The 15,696-nt window shown below is 38.6% G+C and overlaps 1 protein-coding gene across 2 annotated transcripts in view; it reads left to right on the forward strand.

Annotated features, from left to right (window-relative positions):
- Khdrbs2 (KH RNA binding domain containing, signal transduction associated 2) overlaps nucleotides 1-15,696 on the forward strand; it is a 449,495-nt gene that overhangs the window by 390,297 nt on the left and 43,502 nt on the right. For both annotated transcript variants that reach the window (XM_032900880.1, XM_032900881.1), the window contains exon 7: nucleotides 12,009-12,091. In XM_032900880.1, the coding sequence (XP_032756771.1) occupies nucleotides 12,009-12,091 (83 nt within the window). The remainder of the gene's footprint in view (nucleotides 1-12,008; nucleotides 12,092-15,696) is intronic.

Here is a 15,696-nt window from a genome sequence, read left to right on the forward strand (position 1 = left end):
GTTTTATTTATTTGTTCTGCTTTAATATCCATAATGTAAACCCTGAAATGAGGATGATGACCAATTGCTAAATCCATCACCTATGTATCTTCTAATTTAAAATGCAAATGAAAATGTAAGTAGATAGCAAAATCAATATGATATTGCATATGAATCAACCTTCCAATTGAGGGCCTGGAAAGATGTGTCAGCAGTTAAAAGCACACAGTGCGCTGGCATAGGACCTAGGTTCGGTTCCCGTCACCCACATCAGACAGCCAAGGACCACTTGTAATCCCATCTTTAGATGTCTAACATCATCTTTGCCCTCCACAGGTACAGGCATGCATACGACCCACATTCATACGCTCAACATTCATAAAATGAAAATGAACAAATCTAAAAGTCTAAATTATTTTTGATTAAGTCATTATAATATACAATACAAGTACAAGCACCTGGTATTTCAAGACATTTTTTCAGTTTCCTTTAAAATAAAAAATTCAGATCTGTATGTGTTATTAGTACTGTCACATTGTACTTCAGGAAATTACCAACATTCGACCACTGGACCTTCAACATTTGCTGCTTCCTGTGGTCCAATTTAACTTGTGAAACTGGAAGATTCAGTGCTTAAAGGTTTGCTGCACTGTCAGTGACCAATTTGCTGTTGCTTATTTCCCAACATACATAGAAAGGGTAGTTTTTAAGTTGTTTTCTATGCTAATTATTTTCCCCCTCTTTACTTATTTTTCATTGACACCTAAATCACTAAATTCCACACATATTTGTACGTATTTGCCATTTTTATGGTTTGTGGGGGTAAACCCTTGGCTTTATGCATAATAAATAATGCTTTACACGAATCTGAAGTCCTATATGAGTTGTCATACAGTGAACAGTATTTAATCTTGTATGAATATTTGTTCCTTCAGGCATTGGTCATTTCTTTGTCATAGAGCTGCCATGCCTTTTCTTTCTTTTTTGAAGGTATTTTGTTTTTTTATTTTTGTTTTTTAATCATTTTATTTTTTTACATTTCAAATGACACTCCCTTCTCTGTTTCCCCCACACACAGCTCCCGCAATCCCATCCTTCCTATGCCCCCTCCCCTTTGCCTCTATGAGGGTGCTCCCACTCCCATCTGCCAACTCCCACCTCACCACCCTGGCATTCCCCTACACTGGGGAATTGAGCCTTCACAGGGTCAAGGGCCTTTCCTCCTATTGATGCTAGACAATGCCATCCTCTGCTATATATGTATCTGAAGCTATGGATCACTCCGTGTCTACTCTTTGGTTGGGGGCTTAGTACCTGGGAGCTCTGGGTGGTTCACTTAGTTGATATTGTTCTTCTTATGGAGTTGCAATCTCCTTCAGCCCTTCAGTCCTTCCCCTCACTCTTCCATTGGGGACCCCATGCTCAGTCCCATGGTTGGCTGAGAGTATCAGCATCTGTATTGGTCAGGTGCTCGTAGAACCTCTCAGAGAACAGCCATACCAGGCTCTTGTCAACAAGGGCTTCTTGGCATCAGCAATAGTATTGGGCTTTGGTGTCTGCAGGTGGGATGGATCCAGGGTGGGGAGGACTCTGTATGACCTTTCCTTCAGTCTCTGTTCCATATTTTGTTCCTGTCTTTTCTTTGGAGAGGAACAATTCTGGGTTAAAACTTTTGAAATGGATGGATGGTCACATCCCTCAACTGGGGCACATGCCTATCTAACACCTGGATGATTGATTGATTGATTGGTTGATTGATTGATTGATTGACTTGTAGAACTGTGCATGCTTTATTGTGTCTGCATTCACTATCAGTGGCACATTGAAACTTCTTTCTCCTCTCTAACTCAAAGTAGGTTTCTGCCCTCTTTCACACTTCCCTTCCTTAAGTGACAAGAAATATTTGAACCCTATAATTCTATAAATATGTAATGATTAGAAAAATCTCATTTCTGGGTCAATGAGGTGGCTCAACTCATAAAATAACTTGCTAGTGAAGTCTGACTACCTGAGCCCAGTCCCCAGACCTCACATGATGGAGGCAGAGAACTGATTACAAAGACGAGTCCTCTGGCCTTCACAGAGGACTATATGTTCTATTTACCTGTCTGTCTGTCTGTCTGTCTAATCTTTCTCTCTGTCTCTGTTTTTCTTTCTCACACACACATACTAATTTTGAAAAAGAAAACATACTCTATTTCTGGTTACTATTTTATTTTAACTGTTGAGAACTGAACTTGCTCTACCCCTAAACCAATCCCCCGGCCTAAAGGATATATAATATATTCCTTAATGTTTCTGTGTCTTTAAAAGTATTTTGGTGCTGTAAATGTCATAAGAATACAGCAAGAAATTCTCAGTGGCCTATGTTAAAATGCAACAAACTAATAAGAACCCTATATTGAATATGGTAGGCCATTGAAAAGTACAGTCCTCCACTCTACAATATGATCCTGGGTGTTTCCAGTGATGATTTTCTTGCATTGTGCCTGTGTCTCCATAGCCATGGTTATTTCAACCACTACCTGTGTATTGGTATCTGGCAGGCACTATCTCACTAGTACATATATTTTCAATTTCAAATCCCCATGCCTAAAGAATAATACCAGCTCCGAAATGGATTGAGGTTCTCTACTGATATTCTCCCTTCCAAGAAAAGTACCTAATCCTTTGTAAGAAAATCACATCAGATAAAGCTTTCTCAGATTTCAAAATTTCAGCGGAAATATGCAAACTATATTAAAAATACAATTAAGTAAAAAAAAGTAGAACTTTGTTCAGATATTGTTACTAGAAGTTCTGTCCTTAAATCTTGATTTTCATAGTGGCTCCTCAACTGTACATGCATCCAGAATTGTACCTAGGGATGGAATTCTTTCTTCCACCGCGCCTCTTTATCCACCTGAACTATTCCCAGGTGCCCTCAAACACGTATTTCAGACAAGACTTTCCCTGAAATTCTCTTTGCAATTCCTAGGCAGATTAAGACACTCCTCCGGTGCACTCCTATAGTACGTGCTATGTATCCTATTGGAAAACCTCCAAAGTGTATTTTAAAAATAGAAATTTCCTGATCTCATCTAGTAAGCCACTAGTCATTTAGAGCTACAATAAATTCATAATGGATTGCAAGATCCCTTTGAATTCTTCAGAAGGTTTGTATTGGTTCCTAACTATCCTTTAAGTTGCAGAAATTTAAAATTAAATAAACTGCACTAGCAATGTTTAGTGAACACAAACCCTGGACTTCATCACAATTTAAGTGCTCTAGTATTGAATCTGCTTTACTGAACTAGTTTTCAGAGTTGTGCAAATCATTCCTGTGGTCCCATATCAATTTCCAATCATTCTGATCACATGACAACAACCATGATACAGGTATTTACAGCATGGATGAACAGAGCCGTTTCTGGAACTGAGTGCTATAAATAAAATGATTTTCATGAAGATTGAATTGTAGGGTCTATTTGCATTTAATAGAAAGTAAAATTGAGAAAATATTCTTTTAGAATGTAAGGGCCATTCTATAGGTCAGAGCAGTGTTACACTATCAGTATTAAGTGTGTGACTTACTAATACAGATGTATTGGAAATGTTACTTCCATCTGATTGGTTGATATAAGTGAAAACATCTGTCAGAGTCACAAAGGGTTATCAGCAATCTGAGTATCTCCTTCCTGTCTCAGAAGTTAGCCAGGCATTTGCCTATGGTGTGACCAACTACTATGTTAATGGAAAGATACAATTACAAAGCTTACAGTGGATTGTTACAAGAATTAGCAAGTTGCGATGAAGTTATATATGAATACACATTCCATGATTTATTTTTAAGTTATATTCTTTGTATCAAGCAAATTTTATAATATATTTAGGAGAATATTGATACACACTTATACAATATCCGTGGAGAAGTATCATGAAAATAAAACTAAATACGGACTTCCAAAAACAGGTTTCACGTCTTCATGTTCTCTATAACTGATGTCTAAATGACAGCCATTTCAATAGATTTTACTACTCTGCTCATTTAAAGCTTACATGTAAAGCAAGTATTATTTAGATTTGACAACTCGATGTTGGTATGTTTAGTTTATAGTTTAAGAATGCATATATACATCAAAATGAATCCTTAATAAGAAAAAGTAGAAGACATGTAAAAGAAGATCCAGTACATTTTTATTTTAAATAAAGCTTTAGTTCATTTTGTGTGTGTGTGTGCGTGCATGCGTGTGTGTGTGTATGTGTGTGTGTGTGTGTGTGTGTGTGTGTGTGTGTGTGTGTGTGTGTGTGTGTGTGTGTGTGTGTGTGTGTGTGTGTGTGTGTGTGTGTGTGTGTGTGTGTGTGTGTGTGTGTGTGTATGTATGTGTATATGTACCAAATATGTCCAGTGCTCATGGAGGCCAGGAGAGAGCATCGGATCTTCTGGACTTTGGTTTACAGATGGTTCTTAGCTACCACATGGGTACTGTAAACTAAACTCAGGTTATGAGTATTGTCTGCTCATAACCATTGAGCCATCCTCCAGCCTCTGTTCATTATTATCTGAAGCGGATAAAAATAGCCTGGTGTTGCATAGCTACATAATCAAGATAATATGCATTTGTTTTCCACACTGCATTTCCAATACTCCCAGATATGAATTATCTGTAAGTTACAGGAAATCTTAAGTTATTTAGTTTCACTTTCCGGGGGCCTTTAATTTAGAGCTACACCTTGTATTGTACCGAAAGTAAGTTGTATAAGTGTTAGGTAGAACCCAGAAAACAGCCAAGACTGCCTTCCTAAGGATGCTGTTGAGGCCTTTATATTTGATTGAAAGAATAGAAAAGCAAATAATAGAGAGACGCACAGATATGAAGAAATCTTAAAGAGAAGATATATTTTAGAAACTATATTAGGTCCTGCCATATTTCACAAGGAAATGTCATAGTCTCTCGTAGTCTGTGTATGTATGAGCAGAAGAAGGTAAGTGTTTATTACAGACATTTTTCTCTTACTGAGACATCAGGTGTGCTCCGTTTATTTTTGGAAACACCACTTAAGGACTTTGAAATCTTCACTATTTTCAGCATCTAAAATAAAGTGGGTTGTTAGACACAAGGAACTCACAGGTTAGATGAGTGCTGTTCTCTTTCAAAGGAACTGTAGAAAAATGAAGCAAGCTGCTCTTCTACCCAATGACTGTAATCTGGGCGTGCTGACTAGCGGTGTGATTCACATCGCTTGGCCAGTCACTTTACCCCTTCTTGGCTTCTCAGTGTGTGCCCTTTTGCACTGGGACTTCATTTTGTGCATCTTGCTCACAGGCTCAGAAAACCGCACAGCAGTTCTTTTTTGAAAACAACCGGCTGGATCAACTCGCTATCTTTGTGTAGCTCCACTCCTTTGTGGCAATTCCTCCACATACGATTCTCCTGGTTTTCCCTTTTTCTGTTTTCTGAGAATTCCATACATCTGTGCCAGGGGTTTTGAGAAAATCCAATCCCAGCCCTTCCCCTAACTCCTCTCAAACACGCTCTCCATCACATGTCTCCAAGCTGCAGATCAAGCTAGCCAACAGTCCAGCACTGTGGAGGGCTCTAGGACAGTCCCATCCCAGGGGGATGCTTTTAGAAGCTGACGCCTGGTGGGAGGAAGCCTCTGTCTTCTTCAGTGACTCCACCAGGGTTGAAGTTTCTGAGCTCCATTGGGTGGCCATACATCCATGCACTTCCTGCAGCATTCTTTTTCTTTCATTTGAAAACCCTATAGCTCCTACAGGATAGTTCTTAGAGGAGCCCCTAGGACGCAATAGATGCTCCACAGAGGCAGATGCAATGAGCAAATACATAAATCTAAACTGAGGTGGCCTCTTAGATCCTCATCCAAATTTCCAAGGAAACGATGACAGAGGGGTAACTCTGGTATAATCTCTACATAAATCAGATATTTCGTTCTGGTTCTTTCAAACTTCTGTTGCTGCCTGTCTTCAAGTGTTCCACATTCTCTCTGGATTACAGAGAATGTTCTTCAAATCCAGCTTCTAGAGCCATGACAGTAAACAGCTCTTGAGCAGTCTTGTATTGGGCATGGTTTTGCAGCTTCTGCGTGGTTAAAGTACTGTAATGGGACTGCACGGTAATCGATGCCATTTTACCAGCATAAGAACTGAGGCACAGGGTCGAGACCACAACAGTGGTGCTTCCACACCTGGTTTGGCCATTTAGTTAGGAACTCCCACAGGAAGCCAAGGTGAAGCTAGAATTGGTTGGCCCTTGGTCTGTGGTATCATGTCTCCCTGCCCAAGTTCAAGAACATCCTTATTTTCTTCCATCTCCTTTAGAAAGCCAGGTTTATGGAGGGAGAATTGGCCTATGAATATTTTAATATATGAATATTTGAATGCCTAGAGTGGAATATCGGCAAGCATGTTGTTTTCTGCGGCTGTGGACTAATTAGTGGCATTTGCTGCTTTGCAGAACTGTTGTTTATTTTAAACATCTACACACATACAAACACATTAATGAATATTCATCCTTATGAAAATCTTGGTACTAAAGGTTGTTTTTAAAAATAGGCCAAGTATTAGGAAACAAAAATAATGTGTATATGTCAACATTTATTTTTTCTTCATTAGTAACTAATTATGAAGAAGAATTGAACCTTGCACTTTATGAAATTGTGGATTAACAGAGAAGCTATCTCTCCATTCTAAGAACTTGCTGTGTAAGATTTTTACAAAAGTAAAAATGTACAAGAGAAAATAAAATGCTGTACTCTCCCTAGACCAAGTTGTAACATGGTTCTGGAAAACTGCTAGATCCGACCACCTGAAGTATTTCTCTTTGGGTGTGGATAGATTTGAGCCAAACTGTATCCACATTGTAAAAGAATATTCGTTGTGCTTTGTGCTACACTAGCAATTTAATATAGATTAATCAGATGAGTATTCCATGGAATATACTATACTGAATACCACAGTAAAATACCATTAACTGTGGTATACTCCTTTTTTGTTAAAGGAGCCAAAATTCTAAAACCTGAAAAATCAAGAAAAATGTAAAATCAGATGTATAGACACTGTAGGTATCAGAGCAAATAACAGGTTTATACCACTTAGAGGTCACCATATGCTTTGTAACAATGGCAAAAAGTATTTCCTTAATAGGCATCATATGATGACTTTGAAGAATCAGCAGAATTTCAACAGAGAGAGAGAGAAGAAACAGGGAAGGATATCAGGGCCATAAAAACCAGGAACCTACACTGACCCCTGGCTCAGCTAGCTGCTTCCACAAGGTACAATTATATCAAGATAAAAATACCAGAATTCTTCTCAACCCCTCTTTCTTTTTTATAATTGGGCAGTATTTCTTTTTCCTTTACAATTTAATAAATACTTCTTGATGACTGCACATGGGGTAAGGCTGCTTGGTAGTTAAGAAAGATCACGGGGATGGCATTTTCCTGACAGTGTGCAGTCTTCCATAGTGAGTGGAATAACTGTTAATATTTCTGTTTCTCCTTGGACACGAATTTTTGGTAGAGGGACCTCCCATTGTCCCTTCTTTTCTTTCCGCTTCTGTGTAATCATATTGGAAAGTACTTTTGCTCTTGACTGCCCCTCTCTGTCCAGCAGACAGGCAGGGGCTGCTCCCTGTGGAGTCTTCTCTCCATCCTTCTGCTTGGTGTTTCTCTTCTCGTGTATCTTAATAGTCTTTTTCATCTGTATTTTCTCAGCGTGGCTGTTTATGGTAGAGCTTAGCCTTTAGGCAAAGCTTTTTTTTTTTTTTTGCCTTCTTTGAAAGTTGATGAGCCTCCTGGCCTTCTTTCTTTCTCTTTTCTCATGGTAGTCCAAACGCTCTTCATATCGTCTGTAGGGCAATTCAATATATTCATTTCGTGGCATGATGACAGCCTCAGAGCATCCATTTGCAACCTCCCGGGTTCCAAAAACCTCTTAATTTCTTAGTGTCACTGATCAACGAGCTTGCTTCGCTCAGGCCAGAACCGGAAAGAGTAGTCTATTCAAAGCTAGAGTTCAAAGATCTGCTATTAAAAGGAAAATGGAATGCAGACGTGAAGTTCCTGTAAAATTTGGGTCAAAAACATAGATACTAGATATTAAAATCTTTTGAGACATGTTGTAGCTCAAATCAATCTTCTAGTTATCCACTGTGGTAAATTCGATGGGTGATGTTTAGGGTTGCTCTCTCTGTGATAGCTCACCAAAGATCCAACTGCACTGGGAACTGTTGTTCACCAAAGAGGAAAGACAATCCCTGTGTTGATAGCAGCTGCTTAAAGTGTACACACACTGTGAGGGTCCTCTCCGTGCCCCATTTATAACACGTGTGTAACGGAAGTGAACTGTCCCATCCGAGTAGTGAAGATGAAGAATTCCTCACCAAGTAAAAATAAAGTAAGAATCACATAGGACAAAAAAAGATACATTACAGTTCCAATCTACAACACCAACTTTATGAAGAGGTCTTAACCCGAAAGAGCGCAAACCTCTAGATAAAGAACTATTTATGTGCCCAACGCAATGGGAGAGAAATCTGCAAGAGCAGACTACAGTGAAAATTTAGAGCCCCATGTATGGAGTACACCATTCAGTCACTATTCACAAGAATGCCATCTTCTTATCATTTGCAATAAAGAGGGTGTAACTGGAAGATATTAAGGTAAATAAGCCAGCGCAGAGAAACAAGTGTGGCACGTAGTCTCACACATTGAAGTAAAACATTCCACCTGGATGTGTGCCTATGATGCACAGCATGCAGGCAGAGTGGGGAAAAATGGATGCAGGAGGCTGCCTCTGAGCAGTGTGTTGAGCACATCTGTAGAATTATGACACCAGAAGTCAGTGACACAGACAAGCTAATACATGTTAACTAAAACTTAATAAAAGACAACAGCAAAGAGAAAGGCCACCGATAATTGGAAAAGCATCCACAATGAGGAAGAAAATGAATAAAGTATTTGCCATATAAAAGCTAAAGAAATTCTCAGCATCAATATGTGGTAGTAGAAACAGAAAACATTATATCAGAACTGAAAAAAACTTTATTTGAAAATTATTTCCCCAAACTTATTTCCATTGTTTCACTTTTAACTTTTTGTTAGCATACAAAGAACCCTGTTTTTCCGGCTAGCTGAGCGTTCTGTTGCTGTGAAGAGACACAGTATGACCAAGGCAACCCTTATAGAGAAATGGGTTTAATTAGAGCTGGCTCACAATTTCCGAAGTCTAATCCACTCTCATTCCAGCGGTTTGCATGGCGGCATGCAGACAGACATGGTGCTGGGAAATGGCTCATAGTTCCACATCTGGATCCACAGGCAGCAGTATGGGCCTACCTTGGGCTTTTGAAACCTCAAAACCCACAGCCAGTGATACACTTCTTTGGAAAGGCCCACCTCCTAAGCCTTTCAAATGGTGTCACTTTCTAGTGACTAAGCATTCAGATCTATGAGCCTCATTGGGGGCAGGGGGATTCTCATTCAAACTACCACAGCGACTTTAATCAACAGTTTATTGACTTCAAGAACTCTATAAAGTAATGTATTCTATTGTATGTCAGAAATTACATGACTAATCTTGAAAGCACTAAAATATGGGTCTTTAAATGTTCAGCTAATTTTTTTCTAAATAATATTTATTACATAAAAGCAATAAACTATGTCTTTTCTCACAAAATCAGGTGATACTATTAGATTGTGATTATTACTGATAGTATAGCTTATCTATGTTTCAAGAATTGACCTGCAAATGATTTAAAGTTATGTGTGCATATAATACGCAATGCCGTATAATATCTAAACACCTAATAATACAAACAGGCAAGGTGGCAGCAGTTTACAATTTAGTAGGTAAAGATGGGTGAATTTCTATTCTCTGTTATCACTTTACCACTTCTGTACCATTTAAAAATTTCAACTTCTGCCCCTAAACAAAAGATAGTTTAGGAGGGAGATGGACTATAAAAGAAATCGGAGAAAGAGAATCTCTAAAGTATCCTCACGGTAGAAAATTATTGTGAAAATATTTCAACAAGAAGGTGAAATTCAGAAGAGACGAATGTGTTTTAAGGGACTGTGGTAAAGAGGGCACAGGAAGCAAGCACGGTGGATCAGGAAGCAGGAAGCAGGAAGCAGACGGCATCACTGTGAGTTTTAGCCCGTGGAGACTACAGAAAGAAATTAGAAAAACTAATCCACTTTCAGACCTAGTGGCGCATCTACCTGAACCACAGGGCAATGAATAACATCGGGAAGGGCTGAAAGAGCATTGCTCACTGGGAAACAAACCGAGAAATAATCCCCACCTTGTTGACATGAAGCCTTTAGTGCCTTTGAAACAACCCAGGTGTAAACCCTTTATTGTAGCATAGATAACCTTAACTGCAAAGTTTATTTCATGAATACTACTCTAAGGATAACATCGGAATATTTCATTTAAAAAAATCAAAGATATCTAAATTAGAAAAATAAAACATTACACGGAGGAACTCTCATATTTCACACAAAAATACAGTGGTCGGGAAATGGACAAGACAATTCAAGACACAGAATTTAAACTCAGAATGTGTGATGTATAAATAATAACATCAAATAAAGAAAAACGACGGAAGTAAGGAAACAAACCGATTTTCAGATTTAAAAATAAATCCTCCTGTGATAAAATACTAGCGTTCTGATTAATAAAATTAAAAAAAAAAGTTCAAAATGAGTATGAGAACTTTACAACCTGCAGTTTCCGTTTTCAGTTTCTGGCACACGACATGAGATATTGGTGAGTCCCCAGGGTAAAGCGAGGGAATAAACGGATAGGGGAGGGAGCAAGTACGTTTCAGGGAGAAAATTGCTACGGCGAAGATCTGGAGGCAGACCTGGGGAGTAGTCAGGATGAGTGGATACGATTGAAAGTCAATGACCACGAAGGGAAATAAAACTGAATCTCTCGTAGAGTGATTGATAGCTGCAACATGTAATTGCTAGCCTGCTTGCACGCTCCAGAATGACAGATCTCCAGGCATTTAGTCGGCGTGATTTCATCAAACTTGGCATACAACATTACTTACGAGATTTAAAAGCAATAAAGTTTACAACAAAGTTAAGAGTTCTTTAATCGCGCTCTCCTTTTCCTCTTTACTTTCATTTGCTTGTTCATTTGTTCACTTACCTTTGCAATAATGACTCCACTTTCCCAACCGGAAACCTCAGCACAATTTAAGGGTCCTATACTTTAAGTTTTCTGTCTTCGTAATGATGGTTTTTAAGAGGAAGCAATACTTGGAGTAGGATTACCACCAATGCTTTAAACAGCTATTTAGGCCAGTGTTCCTAGAATTCATTTTTGTTGTAATTATTCATTTGTGATTTTGCCTGTGTGTGTTTATCTGTGTCTGTGTGTATATGTGTGTGGGGGGAGTCAGGGGGTGTCATGTGCACATGAATGTAGGTACCACTGAGGCCAGAAGAGGGTGCCAAAGCCTCTGCAACTGGTATCACATCCAGTGTAGATGCTGCGACCTGAACATAGGGTCTTATGCCAGAAGTGCTATCCCTTTGTAACTCTTGCAGATATTTGGAAAAGAAAGAACTACATTTAATTTTTTCGTATCAAATTGTAAACGCATCTTACAAAAGGCGTTTCTGTGTCATTGATAGACTGAGAAGTGTATTTAATAAGTATTAAATCTTTTCTATATACTTCAGATTTTATAAGTTTTACTATACGTAATATGTATATGGGAATCTGTTTTCCTCGTCTTCTTTCTCCTCTCCCAATTCCTCCCAGGTCTACCACCTCCTTACTCACCCAGCTTCATATTCCTTCATTTTACTAAAAAATAAAAGCACACAAAGCCACAAGAAACATAAAGAAAAGGAAACTATGTTTTAAAAGTATGTGGAAGCTGTAAATATATTCAAATATAAAGAAACATAAAAATTAACCCAAGCTTATGGGACACAAATTCTTAGAAAATATAAATAAATCAAAGCAAATGCATTTTAAAAAAATGTATTTCTTTATATTTCAGGGGTACGATGATGGCTATGGGGGTGAATATGATGACCAGACCTATGAGACTTATGATAATAGCTACGTGACCCCGACACAAAGGTAAGGCATTTGCTGGCAAATCACATTTCCAGATGTTATCTCTGCTTTATTTCATAATACACATGTAGATTATAGTTACATTATGTGAGGCTTTCAAGCAGTGGAATTAATCTCTGTTACCTTCCTACATTATCAAATTGCTTGCTAGACCACAAGAGATAAAATATAGTAACTCAATAACTGTAAGCCAGGAAACAGGAGTGTGAAACCTGAGGGAGGGTGATTATGATACCAGTAAACCCATTAGAGTGTCTCATACTCAACCAAGCACCACTGTGTATAGAAACTGTTTTAATGAACTTGTAATTCAATTAACAAAGCAGGCAGCTTGCTCAATGTGACGTTTTGCAAATCTGTAATTTTTATTCATAGGGCAAATCACAAAGAAATGTTATTGGTAAGCTGAAAATAGCCAACTGAAAGAGTATCTCCAGAAATAACAGTTGTTTCTCTTCTTTTTCATCAATATCTGTAAAGTGAGAACATCCCTGTACATTGAACTAGAATTAGTAACATTAAGAAATTTGTATTACTTGAAAGTCAAATTTAGTGAGCTATTGCTTAAAACTGGTAAAATTTCCCCATCGGGGACCCCCTTGTAAGAAGTTTGCAAAAGTTAGTTACTGCATAACAAGCTCCATACATAACATGTATGTAGAGAATCCCACCAGCCCCCAGTTTCTCTTTGTAATGGTATTTATTATCATCCATTTGTCCCTTTTCCTTAACACACTATGGAATCCACAACTTGGTTTAATGCTGTACACTTGCCCTTTCTACAATGTCATATAAAAAACAAACAATAGCTTTTTTCTTTCTTTTTAAAAATTATTTTCATTAAATTACTTTATTTATTGATATTCCAAATGTTGCCACCTTTCCTGGTTTCCCCTCTCAGTGTTCTTTACCCTATCCCCTCTCCCCTTTGCCTCTGAGAGGGTGCTCCCCACCCACCCGTCTCCCTCACCCATTCACCCACCAACCCCCCTAATGCACCAACTCCCACCTGCCACCTTCCACCCCCTTCTCTGGGACATCAAGTTTCTACAGGATTAGGTGCATCCTCTCCTGCTGAGACCAGACAAGGCATATGTCCCTCTGCTACATTTGTGCCTCAGACCAGCTCATGAATGCTTTGGTTGGTGACTTAGTCTCTGGGGACCCTGCAAGGTCCAGATTAGTTGATACTGAAGTTCTCCTTTTTTTTTCTTTTTTCGTGAATATTAACACGTACTTATCAATGAGATTCACTGTAGCACTCCCACCAATGTGTTTCTCATGTCAAGTTACGGTTCTACATCCCGCTCTCTTTCCCATTGCTTCCTCCCTTTCTGGTCCATTTCCAAGGCCCCAATAGACCCAATAGGTCCACGCTCAGGGCCTTGTTTTGCTATTTCAGTTTCTACATATATCAGAAAATAAGTAACATTTGTCTCTGACCCTGTCTTACTTCACTTGATATGACAATCTCCATCCCCATCCATTTTCATGCATGTGGCAGGATTTCATCCTTTGTATGTAATAAAAACAAAAAAAAAGACTCTGGTATATATGTACACACAGAGACATTTTTCTACCCACTGTCTTACTTAGGGTTATCAACACCATAACCCAAAACATGTTGGAGAGGAAGGGGTGTATTTGGCTTACACTTCTGCATCACAGTCCGTTACTGACGGAAGACAAGACAAGAACTCAAGTAGGGCTGGAACATGGAGGCAGGAGCTGGTGCAGAGGCCACGGTGTGGAGCCAGTATGCTGCTCACAGGCTTGCTCTCCCTGGCTTGCTCAACCCACTTTGTTCCAAAACCCAGGACCACTGGCGCAGGGGTTGTCCCACCCACAATGGACTGGGCCTTCTCCCATCAATCATCAATTTTTAAAAAAATGCCTTACAGGTCCATGTTAGGGAAGTATTTTTTCAGTCGAGGTTCTCTCCTTACAGAGGACTTTAGCTTGTGTCAAGCTGACATAAAACTGTCATACATACCCAGCTTCTACAGATGTGCACGTAACTCTTGTAAATGAACCTACTGTGGTCAACATAAGCAGACAGGTATTACTTTCACGTGTTGGTTTTATTTGCTTTGCAGATGGACCTAGGTGGGTTATGGCTAAATACATTGAGGCTGTGCTTTAGATGCTGGGAATTCAGTACCCAGTAGTATTTTCGATCCTTACGCACTGTGTATATGGATACCCTTTGCTCTCCAACCTTGCTAGGATGTATTGTTTTTTATTTGGTTTTCATTTTCTTGGATAATTTTCATTTTCACTAGTGCAAAATGGACTTCCAATATAATTTTGATTGCATTTCTCTGATATCTAGGACTGTGGAGTATTATTTTCCTTATATTTATGGGTCATTTGTGTTTCTCCCTCTTTTTTAGAAGTATTTATTAAAATCATTTATATGGTTTTCGATTATTTATGTTTTGACCTCAGTCTCATTTGGGTATTGGTTATCTGTCAAAGAAACAGCTAGCAAACATATTCTTCCGTGCTATAGGATGTCTCCTTCACTCAGGAACATATTCTCATGTAATAAAAATATTTTTATTTGACAGAATCTTGTTCAGCATTGAATTATTTTTGTTCTGTCAAGTTTAGAGTTGTACCCCAAAACTTATTGCCTGTGCTGGGATCATGATGTGAATATCTTTGTTTTCCTCTGGGAGTGTTAGTTTCAAGTCACAGTAATATCCTTTGTCTTAGTGATTCTATTGCTATGAAGAAACACCATGACCACGGTAACTCTTATAAAGAAAATCATTTAATTGGGGCTGGCTTAGAGTTCAGAGGTTTAGTCTCTTATCATCATGGCAGAAAGCAAACAAGCATGGTGCTGGAGAAGGAGCTGAGAGATATACATCTTGGTCAGCAGGTAGCACAAGACAGCCATACTAGGTCTCTCTTGAGCATAGGAGACCTCAAAGTCAACCTCTACAGTGACACACTTCCTCCAACAAGGCCACACCTCCTAATTGGGCTACTTCTTATGGCACAAGCATTAATACGCATGAGTCTGTGGGGCATTCCTACACCAACCAATACAACTCTAAAACACTTTAAGCTGCTTTGTAAACGGTTCGGAAATACAAATCTAGTTTCATGCTTCTCCATGAGTTTCTATACTTTTCCTTACATTATTTCTGTAGATGGTGTTCTTTCTTCAATGTATCATATATTTCCAGCACTCTTGTTGATACTAGATATATTAAAGATATGGCGAGATATATCTAGATTGATAGACAGATGTGTATATAGATACACATTTATACATATACATATGCATACACACATACACGCATATACATACATACACACACACACACACACACACACACACACACACAGGTACTCAGTCCTGCTGTTCCATTGGTCTACTTGTTGTTACATTATGATCTTGCTAGCTTTTCATTCTTTGTGAAAACAGCCGCATACATATTTTTAAAATAATATTACTTTAGTCTTTACTGTGCTTCCATAGAAATGTTACTATTTTTCCTAGAAGTTTTGAGGATATTGTCTCTCTTAGAGTTTCTATTGGTGTCGTGAAGCACTATGACCATAAGCAATGTGGAGAGGAAACTGTTTAATCTATA

Source organism: Rattus rattus, chromosome 4 (assembly GCF_011064425.1).
Source record: "Rattus rattus isolate New Zealand chromosome 4, Rrattus_CSIRO_v1, whole genome shotgun sequence".
Taxonomy (NCBI): Eukaryota; Metazoa; Chordata; class Mammalia; order Rodentia; family Muridae; genus Rattus; species Rattus rattus.